This window comes from Leucoraja erinacea, chromosome 3 (genome assembly GCF_028641065.1).
Source record: "Leucoraja erinacea ecotype New England chromosome 3, Leri_hhj_1, whole genome shotgun sequence".
In the NCBI taxonomy this organism is placed as follows: Eukaryota; Metazoa; Chordata; class Chondrichthyes; order Rajiformes; family Rajidae; genus Leucoraja; species Leucoraja erinaceus.
In genome coordinates this window covers 57,784,418-57,807,121 of record NC_073379.1, presented here as the reverse complement: position 1 = coordinate 57,807,121, position 22,704 = coordinate 57,784,418, and the positions used below count along the sequence as shown (strand labels likewise).

Genomic DNA, 22,704 nt, shown 5'->3' with positions numbered 1-22,704 from the left:
CGCAGAGTCTGTAAAAGATCTATTTTTATTTAAACCAGGAGAAAAGTGGAGACTTATTATAGACCAGTCTGTCTATCCTTGTCATGGGTAACTTATTAGGAAAAAAAAAGAACAGTTTAATATCATCATTTGGAAAGGCACCAATTAATAAAGAGTATAAATTTGTAAAGCTTCTGTCGGATGAACATTGTTGAGTTTTGAGAAGATAAAAACAGTAATAAGTCATGAAATGAATGGGGACGATATGGATTTGTGCAGGGTGTTTGCTGTGCAAACATTACAATTAAACAAAAGGACATGTGAACAATGGATCCAAAATCAGGAAGCAACAGATAATGCAACCAAGGGTTTTCACTGTGGCTTCGCTAGTCTTCATGCTGCTTCCCTTTATTATTTAGATATCAATGACGTAGGCTTATGCCTTCAACACTGATATAGATCATTAAAGGGAATTAGCACTTCAATGATGCAAAGATTGACTATGAGACAGATGAAGAAATCTAAAGCCTACAGGAAGGTCTGAAGAAGGGTTTCAGCCCGAAACGGTGCCTGTTTCCTTCGCTCCATAGATGCTGGCTCACCCGCTGAGTTTCTCCAGCATTTTTGTCTACCTAGGAAGATATGTGGTCTGGTCATCTGATTTTAAAAAAATGGGGAAGTGTTAGGTATTACTTTTACTGTAGAGGTTGTGTGGCCACTGGCAAATAAACAAATATTACATATCATGGTTCAGAGATCGTTTTGAAAGCATGACCACAGAAGATAGCAGGAAAGGTTGATCAGATTGATAAGATGGACAAAAGGATATGACGGAGAACAGGAAATTGCAAATGCGGGACTCTTGAGCAAACCACAAACGGCTGGAGAATCTCAGTGGATTAGGCAATATCTGTGGAGGGAAATATACAGATGATAATTTGGGTTCAGACCGCAGATAGACACAAAATGCTGGAGTAACTCAGCAGGACAGGCAGCATCTCTGGATAGAAGGAAGAGGTGACGGTTCGGGTCAAGACCAGAGATGCTGCCTGAGTTTACTCCCGCCGAGTTACTCCTGCATTTTGTGTCTATCTTTGGTGTGAACCAGCATCTGCATTTCCTTCATACTCCCTTCTTCAGACTGATGGACTATAGGGAAGAACCCTGGAAAGGAGGTGTGGGTGGGGCAAAGCCTTACACATGATAGATGGATACAGGTGATGGAGGGGGTGATGGGCAGAATGACAGATACTAGAGGTGAAATGGAAACAAATGGGTGTCAGATAAAGAAAGGAGGGAAGTGGAATATAAAGCCGGAGGGATTGCATGGATGTAAGCAAATGAAAATGAGAGAGAGGGGGAATAATATGGGATTTGGGGATGGAAGGTGAGGATACGGAGCAAGTGGAAGGAATAGGGTGAATAGGGTAATGGAAGAAATGTGTGCACATGAGGGGAGAAGGGAAAAGAAAGGAGGGTTCGGGGGAATTACTTGTGAATTCAATGCTCATATCATTTGGTCACAAGCTAAGAAAGGAGAATATGAGGTTATGTTCTTCCCGTTTATGTGGCCTCACTATGGCAATAGATAATAGGTGCAGGTCGGCCATTCGGCCCTTCGAGCCAGCACCACCATTCATTGTGATCATGGCTGATCATTCACAATCAGTACCCCGTTCCTGCCTTCTCCCCATATCCCTTGGCTCCACTATCTTTAAGAGCTCTTATCTAATTCTCTCTTGAAAGCATCCAGGGAATTGGCCTCCACTGCCTTCCGAGGCAGAGAATTCCACAGATTCACATCTCTCTGGGTGAAAATTGTTTTCCTCATCTCTGTTCTAAATGGCCTATCCCTTATTTTTAAACTGTGGCCCCTGGTTCTGGACTCCCGCAACATCGGGAACATGTTTCCTGCCTCTAGCGTGTCCAATCCCTTAATAATCATATGTTTCAATAAGATTCCCTCTCATCCTTCTAAATTCCAGTGTAGACAAGCCTAGTCGCTCCATTCTTTCAACATATGACAGTCCCGCCATCCCGGGAATTAATCTTGTGAACCTGTGCTGCACTCCCTCAATAGCAAGAATGTCTTTCCTCAAATTTGGAAACCAAAACTGCACACAATTCTCCAGGTGTGGTCTCACTAGGGCCCTGTACAACTGCAGAAGGACCTCTTTGCTCCTATACTCAATTCCTCTTGTTATGAAGACCAACATGCCATTAGCTTTCTTCATTGCCTGCTGTACCTGCATGCTTCCTTTCAGTGACGATGAACAAGGACATCCAGATCTCGTTGTACTTCCCCTTTTCCCAACTTGATACCATTCAGATAATAATCTGCCTTCCTGTTCTTGCCACCAAAGTGGATAACCTCGTTTATCCACATTAAACAGTATCTGCCATGCATTCACCCATTCACCCAACCTGTCCAAGTCACCCTGCATCCTAATAGCATCCTCCTCACAGTTCACACTGCCACCCACCTTTGTGTCATCTGCAAATTTGCTAAAGTTACTCTTAATCCCTTCATCTAAATCACAAATGTATATTGTAAATAGCTGCGGTCCCAGCACTGAGTCTTGCGGTACCCCACTAGTCACTGCCTGCCATTCTGAAAGGAACCCGTTAATCCCTACTCTTTGTTTCCTGTCTGCCAACCAATTTTCTATCCATGTCAGCACCCTACCACCAATACTATGTGCTCCAAGTTTGCTCATGAATCTCCTATGTGGGACCTTATCAAATGCTTTCTGAAAGTCCAGGTACACTACATCCACTGGCTCTCCCTTGTCCATTTTCTCGAGGCAGGAGCTTGCGTTTGAAGATCGGAATGCTGAAACAGCTTGGGTGACCTGGAGGTCTAATCAGGGGGAAAAAAAACACTAGTCTATGCTTGTTGTAATTTATAGACTCCAAATAGCTCTCATTGCGCTGGATCGTCCAGGAACAAGGGGGGTAATTGACCTTGTAAAATGGTCACATCCTCCTCAAAAAATTCCAGAAGATTATTCAACCATGATTTCCCCTTCGTAAATCCATGCTGACTCGGACCAATCCTGTTACTGCTATCCAAATGTGCCGCTACTTTATCTTTTATAATTGATTCCAGCATCTTCCCCACCACCGATGTTAGGCTAACTGGTCTATAATTCCATGTTTTCTCTCTCCTGCCTATCTTAAAACGTGAGATAACATTAGCTACCCTCCAATCTACAAGAACTGATACTGAATATATAGAACATTGGAAAATGATCACCAATGCGTCCACGATTTCTGGAGCCACTTCCTTAAGTACCCTGGGATGCAGACCATCAGGCCCTGGGGATTTATCAGTCTTCAGTCCCATCAGTCTACCCAACACCATTTCCTGCCTAATGTGAATTTCCTTCAGTTCCTCCGTAACCCTAACTCCTCTGGCCACCAGTACATTTGGGAGATTGCTTGTGTCTTCCCTAGTAAAGACAGATCCAAAGTACCTGTTCAACTCGTCTGCCATTTCCTTGTTCCCCATAATAAATTCACCTGTTGCTGTCTTCAAGGGTCCATCTTTGGTCTTAACTAATTTTTCCCTCTTCACATACTTGAAGAAGCTTTTATTATCCTCCGTTATATTCTTGGCTTGCTTACCTTCGTACCTCATCTTTTCTCCCCATCTTGGCCTTTTAATTATCTTCTGTTGCTCTTTAAAAGTTTCCCAATCCTCTGGCTTCCTGCTCATCTTTGCTATGTAATACTTCTCTTTTATTTTTATATACAGTCTGTGACCTCCCTTGTCAGCCACAGTCACCTATTTCCCCCTTTAGAATCTTTCTTTCTCTTTGGAATGAACTGATCCTGCACCTTCTGTAATCTTCCCAGAAATATCTGCTATTGTTGTTCCACGGTCATCCCTGCTAGGGTATATTTCCAGTCAACTTTGACCAGCTCCTCCCTCATGACCCAATAGTCCCCTTTGTTCAACTGTAATACTGACACTTCCTATTTTCCCTTCCCCCTCAAATTGTAGATTAAAACTTATCATATTATGGTCACTACCTCCTAATGGCTCCTTTACCTTGAGTTCCGTTATACAATCTGGTTCATTGCACAACACTAAATCCAGAATTGACATCTCCCTGGTTGGCTCCAGTACAAGCTGCTTTAAGAATCCATTACGGAGACACTCCACAAACAACCTTTCTTGGGGTCCAGTACCAACCTGACTTTTTCAGTCTACCTTCACGTTGAAATCTCCCATAACAACAGTAGCATTACCTTTACGACATGCCAATTGTAACTCTTGATTCAGGCTAATGTTTGGGGGCCTGTAGATAACTCCCATTAGGGTATTTTTACCCTTACAATTCCTCAGTTCTATCCATACTGACTTTACATCTCCTGATTCTATGTCACCCCTCGCAAGGGACTGAATTTCATTCCTCACCAATAGAGCTACCCCACCCCCTCTGCCCACCTGTCTACCTTTTCGATAGGATGTATACCCTTGAATATTCAGTTCCCAGCCCTGGCCCTCTTGCAGCCATGGCTCCGTGATTCTCACATCATAATTGCCAATTTCTGACTGAGGCTCAAGCTCATCCACTTTATTTCTTATACTTTGTGCATTCATATATAATATTAATCCACTACGCCCCTCACCTTTCACATTGATTCCTACTTCACTTGGCCATACTCTCCTATCCCTGTTTTCTGCCCTGTTAATTCTGGTGTCTTTCTTAACGTTTCTTATTCTCTCTTTCCCTTTAACTCCATCCTTATGTTTCCAGTTTCTCTCCTCCTCCCTACTATTTAGTGGCAAACCTGCCTGCCAAAATGCTGGTCCCCCTTACTGTTAAGGTGCAACCCGTCCCTTTTGTACAATTTATCCTTACCCCAAAACAGATCCCAGTGGTCTAAGAATTTAAATCCCTTCACCAGCTCCTCGACCACACATTCAGATTCCCTATCTCCCTGTTCCTGCCCTCACCAGCATGAGGAACTGGAAGCAAACTGGAGGTCCTGCTTTTCAGTCTTCTTCCGAGTTCTTTGAAGTCACGCTGCAAAATGTCTTTCCTCTTCTTCCCGATGTCATTTGTGCCGACATGCAGTATCACTTCCGGCTGCTCACCTTCACCCTTGAGGATGCCCTGTAATCGGTCCGTGACATCCTGGATCCTGACACTAGGGAGGCAACACACAATCCTTGAATCCCGCCTGTTGCCGCAGAAACCCGTCTGTACCTCTCACTATGGAGTCCCCGACTACCACGGCTCTGCCCGACGTCTGTCTCTTCGGCTTTGCTTCAGCGCCACGTTTTGAATCGCAGACCTGTCCGCCGCTCAGACCAGCAGTGTCTTCTGTCCCGACAGCTTCCATGAGGGTGAACCTGTTTTCAAGAGGTACATCCCCCGGGGTCTCCTGTGGAGGTGGCCAAGGAGGGAAAGGCTGGTATGGGATGGGAATTAAAATGGTTAGCAACCAGGAGCTTCAGCAGGCCATGGTGGACAAAGCCCAAGTGCTTGGCAAAATGATCGGCATGTCTTCGCTTGGTTTCACCAATGTAAAGGAAGCCACATAGACTGTGGGATATTTCTCTTTATTTTCCTGAAGCAGAGAATACAAGAACTGCAAGGGAAACCTCTTGTGAGGCACTGCTGCCATAGTGTGCTGTGTTTGGTCATCACATTGTAAGGTGGAAAATACTCCATTGGATTGATTGGGCACTGAAGAGATTTAAGAAGCAGCTGCCAGGTTTGGAGAATAATAGCTGAGAGAGAAAGTGAAAAGGTGAAGTATTTTTATTGGAAGAGCATAACATTTAGTAAGTAACTAAGTAAGTGAAGTAAATAACATTTTTAACCTGTCTGGATAATGGATGGGAAGAGATGTTTCTTAATAGAGAGCTCAGTAACCAGGGGGCACAGATTTAAACGAACTGTGAGATTTTTTAGAGAAGAGGTAGGAAGAAATATTTTTCAGCCAGAGGGCACGATAGTGATGGTCTAGGACTCATTGTGTAAAAGGACAGTGGAGGCAGAGATCTTCATTAGCACACAGTAAACTGAACACAATGTGAGCTCATGGTAGGAGGAGACTCCAGGGCAAAAAAAGCTCCACTGTGTATTGGATTGGATTCTATTTTTGTATCTGGGCACTTCTATAATCCTTGTTGCATTTAATGTACTTGGATGTGAAATATATGAAATCTTGTGAAAAGGAATTAGACCTTCTTCAGGTCTCGACCTGAAACGCCACCCATTCCTTCTCACCAGAGATGCTGCCTGTCCCGTGGAGTTAGTCTTGCATTTTGTGTCTATCTTCGGTTGAAACCAGCATCTGCAGTTCCTTCTTACACATTCTCAGACTGAGAATAGACAATAGACAAAAGGTGCAGGAGTAGGCCATTCGGCCCTTCGAGCACCACCATTCAATGTGATCATTACTAATCATCCACAATCAGTACTTCACTCCTGCCTTCTCCCCATATCCCCTTAATCGTCTATCTTTAAGAGCTCTATCTAACTCTCTCTTTAAAGCATCCAGAGATGCTAGTATAGTTAGCCTGCAGCAAAGACTGACATGAGGGTCAAATGGTCTCCTACTCTGCTGTGCATCTCTTTAAATGGAAGCCATGTAGGTCTTTAGCTACTTCAATCAGCTCTAAGTTTGTAATGTTCACTTTACTAACAAACTTTTCCTTTTGTTGCAGTAATTGCCATTTATCAGTCATTGCCCTATTTTGAATTTTATGGAACCAACTCGTTTGTAATACCTGGACCCTTTCGCATTCTGGTGCATTTTCCATATATATTGCAGCTCTACTGTCTAATCCTTATTGGTGGTAAGTTGAACATTAAAAAAGAGATATACAGCTTGGAAACAGGTTTTTTGCCTCACCGAGCCCACGCTGACCATCAATCACCAGCTCATACTAGTTCAATATTATCCCACTTTCGCATCCACTCATTTTCAACCATGGCCAATTAACGTACAAACCCTCACAACTTTGGGATGTGGGAGAAACCGGAGCACCCGGCTGAAACCCAGTCACAGGGAGAATGTGCAAAGCTCCACACACAGGGCCGGCCTTAGGAAGCGTGGGGCACAATTGGGAACAATTTTGGTGAGCCCGAGGTTCCCAGCCAAAGTCTGCAGAATCATAGAAATATAAATAAAGTCTATTATAGACTTTATATATCTATGGTAGAATGGAAAGTAATCAAAATGTCCGCTTATAAAGTGCCTGTGAGTTAAAGGAGCAAACAAATCTAAGCTACAATTTAATATAAAATTGCATACATGTAAGTCTACAAGTAACAAACAAAATGTGTAGATCACCTCTGAAAAGTACATGGTCAAGTGCCTGTCCCACTTGGGAGACCTAAGCTGCGAGTTTAGAAGAGTTTGCCCTCGACTCAAACTTGCAGCATGATCGACACGAGGTCCTAGGAGGTCGTATGAGGTGGCTGGAACTCATGCTTGAGGGAGGTTCCCGCCTACTCGCGGCCTCAGCTGGGTCGCAGAAAATTTTTCAGCATGTTGAACATTTTTCCGCAAGTAAGATTTGGTCAGCATGGGTCTTTTTCACTCGTAGTGCAGTGGAGTGGGGTTGCTATTTACTTACAGGCACTCAAGGGCAGCCGTAGGCCATCTCCTCACTGACCGACCATTTTGATTGGCTCATTGGAGTTTCACGACCAAGGAAGACCCACCGGTAGATAAAATGCCCGCTAACTTTATTAAACTTCTTAAAAGTGTCTCCACTCCTTCTCCTCCCCCTTCTCTCTCCCCCTTCCCCCCCCCCCCCCCCCCCGTACTCCCCCTTCTTCTCTCCCCCCCCCCCTGCGCACACTAAAGGACTTACCATTATTGTGGCAGCCATTTACCTTCTTCTTCATCGTGCAGACAGCGTTCCTCCCTTGTCCCTGGCCCCCACCTTCGCGATGTGCGTGTGTGTGTGTGTGTGTGTGTGTGTGTGTGTGCGGTTGGTAGATGCAGCTCTCGGTTCAGTCGATCCAGCTCGCGGTTTCAACACGGCCGGTCGATCCAGCTCGAGGCTTTCCAGGCGAGTGCCCTCGGGCTTGAAGGTCGAAGGCACTCTTCTGGACTCGCGGATTAGGTCGCCCAAGTGGGACAGGTCCTTTACAAACCACTTGTTTTAGTGACAATGAAGTGAAAAAATAAATATTTAATTAACTAGATCCTGGAAAACCAATAGCTATTGGTGAAAAACCAGCCCAGGCATTAAATTTGGGCTTCAGCCCCATCCTACCCTTTGGGCTTCTACCCCATCCTAACTTAGGGGTGTGTGTGTGTGTGTGTGTGTGTCTGTGTGTGTGTGTGTTTTGTCTGTGCATTACGTGCATGTGTGTGGGAGGGAAGGAGTGAAGGGAGGGAGGGAGAGAAAGGAGGAAGGAGAGACGGAAGTAGAGAAAGAAGGGAAGGAGGATAGGATAGAAAGAAGGGAGGGAGGGAAGGAGAGAAGGGAAAAAAGAGAGGAAGAAGGGAGGGAGGGAAGAAGGGAAGAGAGAGGGAGGGTAGGGAAGGAGAGAAGGGAGGTGGAGGGCTGGTGGCGGGAGCAGATGCCGGGGTCTGGGTGGACGGGTTTGAGCTGAGGCCGAGGTTTGTAAATGTTGCTCCAACCCCCGGCCCGGCCCTCCCTGTACTGTTCACCGCGTCTCCCCGGGTAGAGAGGGGGGGAGCTGGGTGTGTGAGCGTGAAGCACGGCGACTGGAGGGGCGGTAGCGCTGCCCCAGGACCGTGAGGGAATGACCCACCTCCCCCTCTCCAATCTCCGTTACACCCCCCCCCCCCTGTCTACCCCCCCCCATTCTCACCCCTCTACCCTCTCCCCCCCCCCCCCCCCCCCCCCCTCCACCCGGGGTAGATCTACCCGAGCCAACAGTAGATTACTCTGGCACGGGGCCCAATTAGGAGCAATTGGATTAAGGCCGGTCCTGTCCACACAGACAGCACCATGGTCAGAATTGAGCCTGTGATTCTGCCACTGTGAGCCAGCATCTCAACCTGCTGCACTACTGTGAGAATCCTCCTCCCGTTCAAAATCTGTATGAAAATAGTTTTAAGATGCAATCAAAATCTCCTGTGGATTAACAAAATCAATTGCTGTTAACAATCTGATGGCTGCTTCTCAAATGATAAATAAGGATGAGCCAAACAGCCTCCTTCATTCATTATTATCCCAAAGAGGAAATAGTCACCAGAAATCTAAGAATTTAGACTTTAGAGATACAGCATGGAAACAGGCCCTTCAGCCCATCGTTAGTCTGCATCGACCAACAATCATCCCTTACACCCAAACTATCCTACACAATAGGACCAATTTACAATTCTGTGGACAAAGTACTAGGTGAAAACAATGTAAAAGAGACCAAACAGATCAATAGATCCATCATATTTCTGTTAATTGGATTTTCAGTCTGACTAACATAGTGTAAAAGTACTTCCCCTTCTGGTTGCATTTGTTAAAATGTACTAGCTTCTCTGTGTTTAATTTAGGTATGTACAGCAGCTGCAAACAATTCTATGAAGAACGGAAGGAATATACAAGAAAGCAGAGATTTAAAGCAGAATGACGGATTCAGATCACAGTCGGCATCTACCCCAAGAATCCATAAATGCTGCCATAAAATTTGGAGCTAACGCTTTTATCTGAAGCCTCTGAGTTTTGTCATAGGACATTTGAATTGCAATTAAACTACATGTAGTGCAGAGCTCAATGTGAGACTTTATTACAGACAATGGGCGCAGCCTCAACTCCCAAGGATGAATGGGTTACTGCCAGGGATGAAAGTTTAAGTAGAATGAAACAAGATGCAAGCCCACCTTAAACCAGCATACTTCCCGTCTTAGACGGAACCAGGATGCAGTTTGGATGACTAATCTGTTCACAAACGGCAGGATATTGTTTAATAATAATGCAAGGCTGCCAGTGTGCATTTTTAAAACAATCATTTTCAACTACAGAAAGCCACTTTCCCCAGGCCTCATGAAACCCAAGGGTTGAAAGGAAGCATGAAGTGATAGTGATGAGGTAAATTCCCTTACAGCTCAGCTTGTGGGCCAGTAGAAGCAGCCGTGCATCCCTTTATATCGCTGCCACATCTTCCTAGCTCCCCCACCACTCTCTGCTTCCCTTGAGCATCACTCAGATGGTCACTCCTCCTCCTCCTCCTGCAAGTAAGAAACCTATGACCATCATATCTTCCCCATGATTACTACCAACTCACAATCGATCACAACATGATCAGGACCCTTGTGATTGTTCATATTCCTCAGGAACAACCGACAGACTTTCTCTATTCAAGAGACTAGCCGATTAAACAGGCCATCTGGGAGAAGGAACCTAACAAAGAAATTGAATGGGACAAAGTGGGACATTTGGGCAAAGCCTTCCTCAGAAACTTAACCCTTTGTTATAATATTAAGACATTTCAGCTCTACGCCTACAATCTGTTTCCATAGTTCTCCATGAGACATTAAATTATGATTGTTCAATATGACCTCTGCAAGTGCTTGTTGTACAAAGGCAACAGTAAAGGCTACATCAGTAAGAGTTAGTTATTTCTCATTACCAGACAAAATTGTTATCTGGTCATAAGGTCATAAACGATAGGAGTAGAATTAGGCCATTTGGTCCATCAAGTCTGCTCCGCCATTTAATCATGGTTGACCAATCTCTCTCTCCTAACCCCAATCTCCTGCCTTCACCCTATAACCCCTGACATCCATACTAATAAATAATCTATCTATCTCTGCCTTAAAGATATCCATTGACTTGGCCTCCACAGCCTTCTGTGGCAAAAAATTCCACAGGTTCACCACCCTCGGACTAAAGAATTGAAAATAATTTTCACACACGTGGGTCGAAGCAATGTGCTGTTCTAAACTGCAATAAAGTGCCTTTTGAATGCTTCCAATTTTTTAAAGCAATTTTGGTTTATTATTCAACAAGATTTCAAATAAATAATGGTAGGGCACTTTGCGTGGATCCTGTATACGTTGCATATTGATTCAAAGTTCATAAATGCTGGTTGTGAATTTGATGGGTTTCGGGTTAAGGGGTGGGTTTTGAAGCAAGCAGGGACAAATGAATTGGTCAGTGAGATTATTCACTTTAACAACAAAACACGAATCGCAAAATTGATTCATTGAGAGGGTACAGGAAGTGTCTATACTTTCACATCAAAAGTGAAAGGGAACAGCTGCGAATAGAGAACCAACAGACCTTACAGTATGTGCACACAACAGCTAGTATGAGGTGTGTAGCTGCACATTCACTCTCTGCTTGGGCATGATCCCATGCATTGTTTGGCTCCTTCATGGCAGGAAACAATGGAGCAGCTCGGGAGAGAGGTCTCCATGCCTGCGTGGATACAAACACATGCTCACTCCAAGTAGTTGAAAATATAGTCAGTTAGGAAGTGAAAGGGAGAAAAACTTTCCACACTATCTACCATCACCACTTCCTGAATGTTTAAACTGGTAAAACCTTTAAAAAAATGCTTTTGAGGATCCTACTAACTCCCTTCTGAGCATTTGATATACAATGCTTAACACCACATGAAACTGCACTTTGCGCTATTATATCCTGATATCCATCATGCAACATCACTAGGACGGTATAAAATTAGTAACACATTTTTTGCTTAGCATAACTAATTAACTGGTTTATTGCTTTCTCGTTTGCAACTGCAGACTGGAATATAATCTCAGAGGTTAAATTTGCAACTCACAGTCATTTTCATTGTAAGCATGTATTTCCTGTTTTTCCTTTCGTCAATATTTCTGCTTTGTACTTTTTTTAATACAGGTAAAATAGAAGCCAGTAAATAAAATGTTTGTATAATTGAATTTATGAGTTTATGCATACTTTATCTAATAAATTATTCAGTACATTTTCCAGAATAGAGCATTAATATTTAAGAGATAACTGGATATTAACAGCTGGCTATGGAGGCCAAGGCATTGGTTATTTTTAAATTAGATATTGCTAGGTTCTTGATTAGTAAGGGCGTCAAAGGTTACAGGGAGAAGCAGGAGAATGGGGTTGAGAGGGAAAAATAAATCAGCCATGATTGTAGTTGAGGCCAGTTCATTGGCTATATTTAAGAGGGTGTTGGATGTGGCCCTTGTGGCTAAAGGGATCAGGGGGTATGAAGAGAAGGCAGGTACAGGACACTGAGTTGGATGATCAGCCATGATCATATTGAATGGCGGTGCAGGCTCGAAGGGCCGAATGGCCTACTCCTGCACCTATTTTCTATGTTTCTATGATTGAAGGGCGGAGTAGACTCCCGTTTTATGGCCTTACAATGAGTCGCCATCAGTATAATCCTCTCAATCAACATTATGCTTTGTAAATTAGTTCTGTGGAAATATGGTTATTTCTTAAAAATGAATGAAATTTAAATATTTAAATCAATTGGAATACATGACAATGTGTTATAGCTTTAACGTGTGACCAATGGAAAACAACAAACAAATTTTCTCTCAGTTAATAGAAACATAGAAAATAGGTGCAGGAGTAGGCCATTCGGCCCTTCGAGCCTGCACCGCCATTCAATATGATCATGGTTGATCAGTTATGACGAGTTTAATTTTTTATGTTCACATGTTTACAGGGCAATGCCAAGATCTCTAATGTAAAATATACAGCATTAAACTGCACAGTATGCTTACATAGTGGGGGATAATTATTTTGTAAAAACTACTGCTGCTCATTTGGCTGGACCCACAGCTGTAGTTTGTCTTTGGCCGTGCATAAGCAGACTACAGTTCAAAATGTATAGTCAGCCTGGAGGGAAGACATGTGGTTTTGAACTTTATTCAAACTGTGGCACACGATTCCTTGAAAAGTGATCTTGCCAGATGGCGGGGGCAGAAATGGGGAAGGGAACTGCTTTTGTAAAGGATGAAGTGGAAACGGAGTATATTTAATACAGTACCAGACGAGCAAGTTACCTCCATATAAACGCTGGGGGTCCCTGCCACAAACTGTCCCATAACCATCAATTTCCTCCCTCTCTCAGCCACCTCTGAAGGTGGAGCCAGACTCTTCACAAGCCTGGAACCATATTGAACCACAAGATAAAATTCTGATCACATGTCTGCACTATCTGAGTCTGTTAGTTTCGCAACTCAGTTCTGTCTTGTCCTCTGCCTAGAAGCTGTTGTTAACTTTTAATCCATGCCTTTGCTCTTTCTGCTCCAATGGACACTTTATCAGCCTCCAGTCTTCCACAAAGATATGATCCAAAATCCTTTCGCCCGTTTCCTATGTCACACCAAATCCCGATCATGTTTCAGCCACTGACTTACATGGGCTCTCAAAAAAAGAAACAGTTAATTTAAAGATTATTATGCTTCCATTAATTACTTCCTCCATAATCTCTTCAGTCCAGGTACCATCATAAAAATCGGCACTGTCGTAAATTTGGTTTTTAGCACATTCATGATTTTAATTGCTCCATCATCAACAGCCATAACTTAGGCGGCTGAGGTCCTAATTTCTACAACACTCTTCACTTCTTCACTTCTCTACCTCTTGTTACTCATTAAAATCTTACTTTGATTTTCCTTAATCTGGGATTAAGCATTACATTTTATTTATCATACTCCTACAAAGTGCCATGAGATATTTTCCTGTGTTCAAGCTATCCATAAATGCAGTTTATTGTTGTAACATTTATCTGTCAAGCACACAATCCACAGAACTTGAAACACAGAACCTAAAACAGAATAGTGTGGAAATCCCTCCAGATTGCAACAGTTTTTTCAGTTATATTGAATCAACACGGATGACACAAAACCTTCAAGCTTGTAATTTCTGGACATGAATTGCTATTTTATTATATTAGTTTGACTTACAGCAGCACATTTTCTTAGTACATAAGATGATGGTGTGAAATAACAAAAATAGCTCTTCCTGGAGCCACATGTCAATAACTTAAACGACAATAAGGATTCTTAAGAAACAGAACTTCAAACCACAAGGTAAATGTGTCAGTTTTCAAATGCATTCCCGACACACTGGTAAGCGCTTCAAGAACATTTCTATTTTTAAGTCATGTTAACTGTTTAAATATCTCTTCATATGTAATGACCAACTTGCATGTGATAGATGCAACCTCTGGAGCAATTTCCGTATCAGCAGCTTGAAGTCTATGGCTCTTTGACTAGCTCTGTGCCATGTGAATACTTCTTTTAATTTGCACCAACAGAGCTTGCTGGCAAAGCCAGTTCATCTGATTAGTTTCAAACAGGAGATTGTGAACAAATGGCAGTTACCAGCCGTATGTGCGAGTCCAAACTGCCTTCTTCCTGAACTCTGGCAAAAACCGCAGAGCTAGTAGTGTCGCTGTGAAAAGAAGTGAACATTTGTTAAGAGTGCGTTGAAGGTAAAAACCACAAGCGTACGAAAAATCATCTCCCAAGGCAGTATTGGACCTGCTTGAGGAGGTCTAGCACAATGGGCTATCTAGTTATGATTTTCTAATTAAGAGTTTCACTGTAAATTTGGCAAAGTGATTTCCGTTAGACCAGTATGGAAGGGAGAAGAGTGGCAAGGAATAGGGAATGTGAATGCATGTGATAGTTCTTAACCAGGACGGACTGAATGACACAAAAGGTGTTCTGGGTGGGGAAACGTGATGAAGGCTTTTTAATCATGATAACATCCGGAGGAGATGTAAAGAGAAGATGAATTAAATAGAGGAGAGCAAAAAGTATAGCAAAGAAATGATGGAACCATGTGATTCAAAGCACTTCAGTTGTTTTAAAATAGAATGGAGGAAATACTTAGCAGTTCAGGCCATATCTGCAGAAAGTGAAAAAGTGAAACAGAATTAAATTTACTGGTCAGCGTAAGAAACAGCAGGAAAATGCTAGTCAGCCACGAGCCCACTTTAACATTCGTTGTAATCAGGGCTGATCCCAAGCTGTCTTCATCATCACTTGATCGCTCACTCTTCATACTCCATAACTCCCTTGTAGAGAGCCATAGATCCGTGCAGCACGGAAACAGGCACTTTGGTCCACATTGCCCACACTGACCAAGTTGGCATATTGAACTAGTCCCATTTGCCTGCACTTGGACCACAGATCTCAAAAACCATTCATATCCACATTTGGCCAAATGTCCTTCATAATTTTATCTGTTTCGAGAGTTCCCTCTGGCAGCTCATTCCAGATATAGATCACCTTCTGCGTGAAAAAGATGCCCGAGGTCCCTCCTAAATCTCTCCATCTCTTAAGTCTATATCCTTGTTTTGGAATCCTCTACCCTGAGAAAAAGTCAGAGTGTTTACTTTATCCATGCCCCTCATAATCTTGTACCTCACCAAGGTCATACCTCAGCCTCCTACTCGCCAAATGGTATCAACTATCCAATCTCTCTCCATACCTCAAGTCTGCAACCCTAGGAAACTGATTAGTCTTTTTTGCACTCTTTGCAACTCATTGACATATAGCTGGGCGACCAGAACTGCACATAATACTCCAAGCGTGGTTTCACCAATGTGCAGCTGCATCATGATGTGCCAACTTTTATACTCCATACCCTTTTCAACAAAGGCAAGGGTGCCAAATATCTTCTTCACCACAATGTCTACTTAGCTCGCCACTTTTAGGGAACCATTAGACTAAGTGAGAACTTTGGGGGGGGGGGGGGGGGGGCAGGGGGGCTTTCTGGAGGGCTTGTGGGCCAAAGGGACAGGTTTCCAGAGGGCTAGTATGGACATTGTGGGCTGAATGGATTCTTGTGCTAGTCCTGTAGCTAGGGACTGGGAGGCATCAGGTGGGGACCGGAGGGAGCGTTCTGTAGCCAGGGGAGGGGGACATCTTCAGGCAGAGGCCGGTAGGGTGGGGGTGCCGTGGCCTACCACTGGGGAGGGTGGCGTGTGCGATGGGAGGGGCTTGTGGGTGTGTGGGCGGGGGTGGTGAGCCTCGCCAGCGCCCGGCTCCCTCAATCCCCCCCACTCTCACACCTCACTTCCCCATGATCTCGAGTTTGCTGCAATGGGGCAGGCTCTGCGCTCCGGATGGCTTCTGCACTCACAGTTCACTGACTCACGGCTTCTGCACTCACAGTTCACTGACTCACGGCTTCTGGATTCACAGTTCACTGACTCATGGCTTGTGGGCCCACAGTTTACTCACTCACTCATGGCTTCTGGGCCCACAGTTCACTCAGTCACAGCTTGTGGGCGCACTGTTCACTCAGTCACAGCTTGTGGACCCACAGTACACTCAGTCACGGCTTCTGGACTCACAGTTCACTGACTCACAGCTTCTTGACTCACAGTTCACTGACTCACAGTTTCTGGACTCAGTTCACTGACTCACGGCTTCTTGACTCACAGTTCATTGACCAACGGCTTCTGGACTCACAGTTCACTCACTCACAGCTTCTTGACTCACAGTTCATTCACTCACGGCTGGTGCATTCAACTCTCACTCACTCACGGCTTCTGGACTCGACTCTCACGGCTTCCGGGCTGACTGACTCACGCCTGACTTCTGGACTCACACCCGGCCTCCGGGGCTTTATTCTCCCCGCCCTGGTGATTGACAGTGGATGCCGGAAGGGGCGTTACCTTCCTGGCGATTGACAGGCGAGAAGACCAATCTGCTGATCTAACAATTTTTAAACCTTCATAACATTTATAATATTTCACCGATCAGAACAAAACTTTGTGCGCTTGGAGCAGAGGGGAACGGTGAGTAAGGTGGTAAACAAATCCTAGCGATATAGGGTACTGTTTTTGCGCAGATTTAAAAACAACGCAAACCGGAAGAGGACAAGATGAGGGTTTTAATATAGTATAGATGCACCTGTTGGAGATCTTGCATGTGGGGAGAGATGAAGATATAGGTAGAATTGACCAGATGAAAGAGAGAGCAAAAGCAGCGAAGCTTCATTGTGGAGAATAAGTTGATCAGTGCAAAGGCTGGGAAGATGGCTCACAGAGAAACACTGCAGACTGGATTTTATAGAAATGTTGAGCTACCCTATAGAAAAATATAACATAGGAACATAGAAAATAGGTGCAGGAGTAGGCCATTCGGCCCTTCGAGCCTGCACCACCATTCAATACGATCATGGCTGATTATCCAACTCGGTATCCTGTACCTGCTTTCTCTCCATACCCCCTGATCCCTTTAGCCACAAGGGCCACATCTAACTCCCTTTTAAATATAGCCAATGAACTGGCCTCAACTACATTCTGTGGCAGAGAATTCCAGAAATTCACCACTCGGTGTAAAAAATGTTTTTCTCATCTCAGTCCTAAAAGATTTCCCCTTTATCCTTAAACTGTGACCCCTTGCTCTGGACTTCCCCAACATCGGGAACAATCTTCCTGCATCTAGCCTGTCCAACCCATTAACGGGGGGAGTCAAACAAGGTGTGATCTGTGTAGTGGGTTGCACGGGGGAAAGAGATATGTAGGTAGGAAGAAGTTCTTAGGTGAATGGCAAGGTTTTATACCCGTGAGCAAAGTTTCAAGTGAAATCATACACCCAGCAAAAGCAGCGAAACATAAAGACAATACTTTTTGAGTGACCAGACTTTGAAGTGAATTGCAGAAATGAGCATGGTGGTTGATGCTAGAGTTAAAGAAGATTGTGCATGTGCGAGAAAGAATGCTGGGAAATCTGGAAGCGAGAGACAAAAACACCTTTTGAGAGTAGAAGCACCTAAACTTTATGCTCATAGCAAGCCAGTAATGCTGGGGTGGCTCAACAGGTTATCCAAGGGGAATTCATGCCATGAATATTAAAGATGGAGGAAGGTAAAGACAAAGTAGTAATGTTGGGCTGAGAACATTTGGAAGCAAGCTGCAAAGATGAGAAAAGCCAAGAAATTAGAAAAGCCATATTCTGATTGTACATTGAAATTGTTCCCTTAATTCTTTGTACTGTACACATCAAAAATGTCACACGATATCAATATAAATAATCTCCATATCTAAGCTAGAATCTCATCACTGGAGTTTTGTACATTGACTACTCTTTCTACAAAAAGCCAAACAGTGAAGATATACTATAAAAATACTATAAAAATACTTCACACCTGCTTTCCTAACAGCTAGTTTACAGAGAAAATACAGAATTTCCTGTGTTTCTGTTGTTCTGTTCTCCTGCCTCAGATGGCTCTTGCTGTGTGTCTTTCTGACACACAGCAAGACAGAGTCCAAACAGAGTCCCACTAGAGTGGAAATGGTCATAATGGAAGGCAGTTACTGGCCCCACTCCAGCAGAGGCATTCCCGCAACAGTCTATTAACAAAACCCTAGACAGAGGATATTATACAAGATAAAATCATCAAGCCCAATCTGGAATTGAAAAGGACCGATTCCTTTCACTAAGAAGCAATCAGCCCAAGTTCCTCTTGATACATTACAGAACTGGAGAATCTATGAAGTGTGACATATTTCAATTATGATGATTTACTGTCCAACATGACGGCAATTTTAAAGAAAATATATTTAGTTCAACATTAGTTGAGATAATCTATATATTATTATTTTATATTAATAAAACTCTCATCTTGCTTGTTTGTTTGTTTGTTTGTTTGTATGTGTGCGTGTTCCAAAACGGTACACAATAGCGCTACCATTTTTGGCCAACCTTATGCACCATTGTAGTGGGATGTGCATCAATCAAGTTTTGTTCAGTGATGCTATATTTTACAAGTTATTGACATTTAAAACTTAAATTAACTTAAAACACTCTGTGTACATGCACAGTTGGAGGAGGGTTGCTGTGCGCGTCACAATGAGGATCTCTGGCTTCACAATGTCACAGCATTAAAACAGCTGTGACCTGCGCCTCTAGGTCGATTTTCAGATTGCCATTTTTTCCCTTTCGCCTGTACTTGCCTGGCCTCACCACGGGGACACAACGGCTCCACGGGTACGTTTCTTTCCATTTTACAAATGCCTCCACGGGTCCTCTCTTCACTTTATTAACTTTAACTTAATTTCTGCTGTCAACGGCACAACTTTGAATGCAGCAGATGCGCATGCACAGTTTGGTAAAATATTGTGTTGGGGGAACGGGACGTCCTTGTGACAGGGACCCAACATGCCCACCGGCCGTCTAGTAAGGGATAAAATGTTGCTTCAAGTGTAGTAATAGGAAACAAGGGTGAATGTGGGTGTTTCCCCCGGGTGCTCCAGATTCCTCCCACATTCCAAGATGTACGGGTACAGATCTGTAGGTTAATTGGCCTCTCTAAATTGCCCCTGACGTGTAGGGAGTGGATGAGAAAGTGCGATAACTTTGAACTAGTGTGAACGGATGATCAGTGCGAACTCGGCTGGTCGAAGGGCTTGTCGCTAATATTACCTTTGATCAAATTCAATGTGTTCGCTGGTAATGATCCAAGTGGACTTTCTACTAAGGCAAAGAACCAATCAACAAACTGAAATTAAAAACAGAAGAATAAAAATCAATTCAACAGCCTATGATCAATTATCATTTTTAAAACAGCAATCTCAATTTGTGTTTCTTAAAATATTTTAGTGCAGTTGCATAAAACATCATCTCTATAATATTAAAACTCTTCCTATTGTTTGTGTTTGTGCCAACGATGTGTCAATCTGCTTTCCTATCTTCTTCCAAACACTAGGCCACAGCCTTCCCGTTTTCACACAGTCTACTCACATTTCTCCCATTGAGGCGATAAACATCTTCCCCTCACATTCCCACCTATATTTCAGAACTTAATTTAAAGTTTTAAAAACAGCACGAAAACTCACCCGTTTTGGAAAAAAACCCGAGTGACGTCACAATCCACTCGCTATGGCAGGACTGGACACTCCGGGAGGGAGGGGCACTCCAGCGCTCGCATAGTGACGGCTGCCGGCGCCCAACGCCCAGTAGGGAGGGTGGTGCTGGAGCTGGAGTGAGGACCGAGCCCGGGGCTTGGGATGGAGCTGCAGTTGGGGGCTATAGGTGCAATATTGCGTTGGGGGAACGACTTGCGTTGGGTGAATGGGTGAGTAGTGGAATCTTGCATTGGGGGGAGCAGACCCAACGGGTCTACACTTGGTCTAGTTTTATTATAAATGCTAAAAAAAAATTATATGCTGTCAATTGATTATTTCCAAGAATAAGATAAGAGCACCAATAGAAAATTATTTTCTTGGAACATTAATCAAGGATTCAAGGATCAAAATGGTACACCAAATGTGTTATTAGCTAATCAAAGCGATAATGGAATGCAATGTTATATCATCCATGTTAGTTTATAGGGTTTGCATCAAACAAGTAGTTCTTGTAAATGGCTATCACACTTGTATATACAGTGTCCTCCATAATGTTTGGGACAAAGACACATCATTGATATATTTGTCTCTGTAATCCATTTTGAGATTTGTAATAGAAAAATATCACATGTGGTTAAAGTGCACATTGTCAGAATATGTATAAAAACTGCTGTAATTTCTACATGGTGAAACCAAAATGTATAAAAATACCCTTTATTAAAATCTGACAATGTGCACTTTAACCATGTGATTTTTTTCTATTACAAATCTCAAATTGTGGTATACAGAGGAAAATAAATAAATGATGTGTCTTTGTCCCAAACATTATGGAGGGCACTGTATGTCCAGGTATATGCCCAGGCCATGTGGTGCTGTGCTCCCATGTTTTCCTTACCAATGAACCAGCCCCTCTCCTGTCCCTTAATGCCATTTACAACATTGCAGGTGCTTCTTTTCATCCTACTTTAGCTGATGTTTTGAATAGATTTATATTTAGTAGTCACCAACATTACTGTTCATGTGTATTTAAGTTAATCCTTGGATTCAACAATTCAACTTATTATTTATTGCCCAGTCAACATTTACATCAGATTCTAATCCTGAGTCACAGATTAAAGCGGTCAATGATGAATATATAGTTAAATCATTAACTCACTTTTTGTGTTTGGTCTTTCCATGGTTCTTTAGCCAGAAGTAGCAGAATGCTTTGTGGTAGAATTTGAAGACACTGATGGACAGCCAAGGAATCCAGGGAACTTGCTCCGATGGGAGATTGCATCTTGTTCGTAAAATGTTTCCTTTCAATCCAGGGTTGCCAGTTGGCAGTAACACCGAGCATCAGTGGTGTGGTGTGATCACACCATGCAGCAACAGCAGCAGCAAATATCTGCAGCACAAAGTCTGTGGCCTTGACAAAAATACAGCAGAAACCTGGTGAATCTATTGGGCATTGTGAATAACTCCAACAAGCTAGAACTAATTCTTCACAACATTGCAGCTTGTTCAGACATTTTAAAAAGAAAACTTCAATAAAAGCTATTTTATTCATCACTTTTGTGAGCCTTGTCAGGTATAATTAAACTGTAATAAATAAGTGTATGGCTTTTCTTTCATTTCATCAACTTCTACAGCTCCACCGAAGGAAAAAATGCCATTAAACTTAAACAGACAATCAGTCTGCTGAAACTTGTTGCAAGACTGCGCAGTGCATTTTCAAAGGATTAATTATATTTAAAAGGAACATCAAGATTTACTAGATCGTGTAAATAAGTATTTTCAAGTATTTTGCAGAAACAACATGCCATGCTACAAATTATAGTTTAAGTGAACTGCAAAATGTTCTCGTTGACATTCACACAACAGCAACCCTGCTGAGATATAAGGATGTGTATGTAAATGTGTAGCTCTTGGCCCATCATTTGTGGATCCACTCTGGCACAATCTTACCAGTTTCTTTGGGATACCATTAGCTTGATAAAATAGAGAATGATTGGTAAAATTCAAATAATTACATTTAAGTTTGAAATATACTCTGCCTCAAAAGAAACCCCCCAGATAAGCATACCTCTTCTGAATCTGGCTTCTGCATAGGAGTTGACCCATAGGCAACATTTCGAATATGTCCCATGAGCTCAAGTAGCCATTCCATCCGTTTCATGACACCTAATCAAGAAGCAGAATGATATCTTTTCAATGCCAATAGCACTTCTACATCCTGTTCACACCACTTCTTCACGATGGTAACCACTTACTGATTACAATAATGTACTTAATGACATTACATTTGCTTCACTCTTTATGTATTATTGTCCATATAAAAAATGATCAATTCATGCAATGTGCCACACTGTAAATCAGTACAAATACAGGCCAAGGTGATTTACTGACTGCAGCACCATAAATAAATGCACAAATAATCATGACTTAAATTCTCTCCATTGACTAAGTGTAGTATACTGCAAAAAATATCACTGAATCACTACATTCATCCAAAGGTTGAGAGTGTTGGAGTTTCCTGATTGATAGAATCCCAATATATTTTCTGAAATTATTGCACTATGATTCTTCAATCTGATTATCTATTATCTAATCCAAATCCCAGTACTGGCATGTGTTTTGTCTCCTTTGAAAGACTAAATAGTCCGGTTCTTAGACCATTCCCTAGACCAAGTAAACTAATTAAACCATCAACTGCATTTTAGCTGGCAATGTTTTACCTTCTGGACTTTTGATGCAAATTAAAGTACATTTTATTAAGAGATATGCTATGAATGCAGAGCAGCCCAGCAATAACTGTAACAAACTACCCATTAGAACTTTAACTTGAAATAAAATCCGTGTAATCAATCAAGAACATAGCAGGTCAATGGTGCAATGCATTGAAATGAAATGTTGAGCGGTGTTAGGATGTGACTAGATCTTGCATCACCTCAGATAAGTGTCGAGACAACAA

General features: G+C 42.8%; 2 protein-coding genes across 4 annotated transcripts in view; one reads left to right on the top strand and one right to left on the bottom strand.

The window, feature by feature from the left end:
• Positions 1-10,896, top strand: part of hacd4 (3-hydroxyacyl-CoA dehydratase 4) — a 49,104-nt gene extending 38,208 nt beyond the window's left edge. The window contains exons 6-7 of the mRNA XM_055632772.1: positions 6,668-6,799; positions 9,478-10,896. Of these exons, the coding sequence (XP_055488747.1) occupies positions 6,668-6,799; positions 9,478-9,554 (209 nt within the window). The 3' untranslated portion in view covers positions 9,555-10,896. The remainder of the gene's footprint in view (positions 1-6,667; positions 6,800-9,477) is intronic.
• A 1,939-nt stretch (positions 10,897-12,835) lies between these two features.
• focad (focadhesin) overlaps positions 12,836-22,704 on the bottom strand; it is a 228,058-nt gene continuing 218,189 nt past the window's right edge. For all 3 annotated transcript variants that reach the window (XM_055632770.1, XM_055632768.1, XM_055632769.1), the window contains exons 41-44: positions 21,817-21,914; positions 20,908-21,159; positions 19,330-19,405; positions 12,836-14,338 (exon numbers count right to left, since the gene is read on the bottom strand). In XM_055632770.1, the coding sequence (XP_055488745.1) occupies positions 14,265-14,338; positions 19,330-19,405; positions 20,908-21,159; positions 21,817-21,914 (500 nt within the window). In that variant the 3' untranslated portion in view covers positions 12,836-14,264. The remainder of the gene's footprint in view (positions 14,339-19,329; positions 19,406-20,907; positions 21,160-21,816; positions 21,915-22,704) is intronic.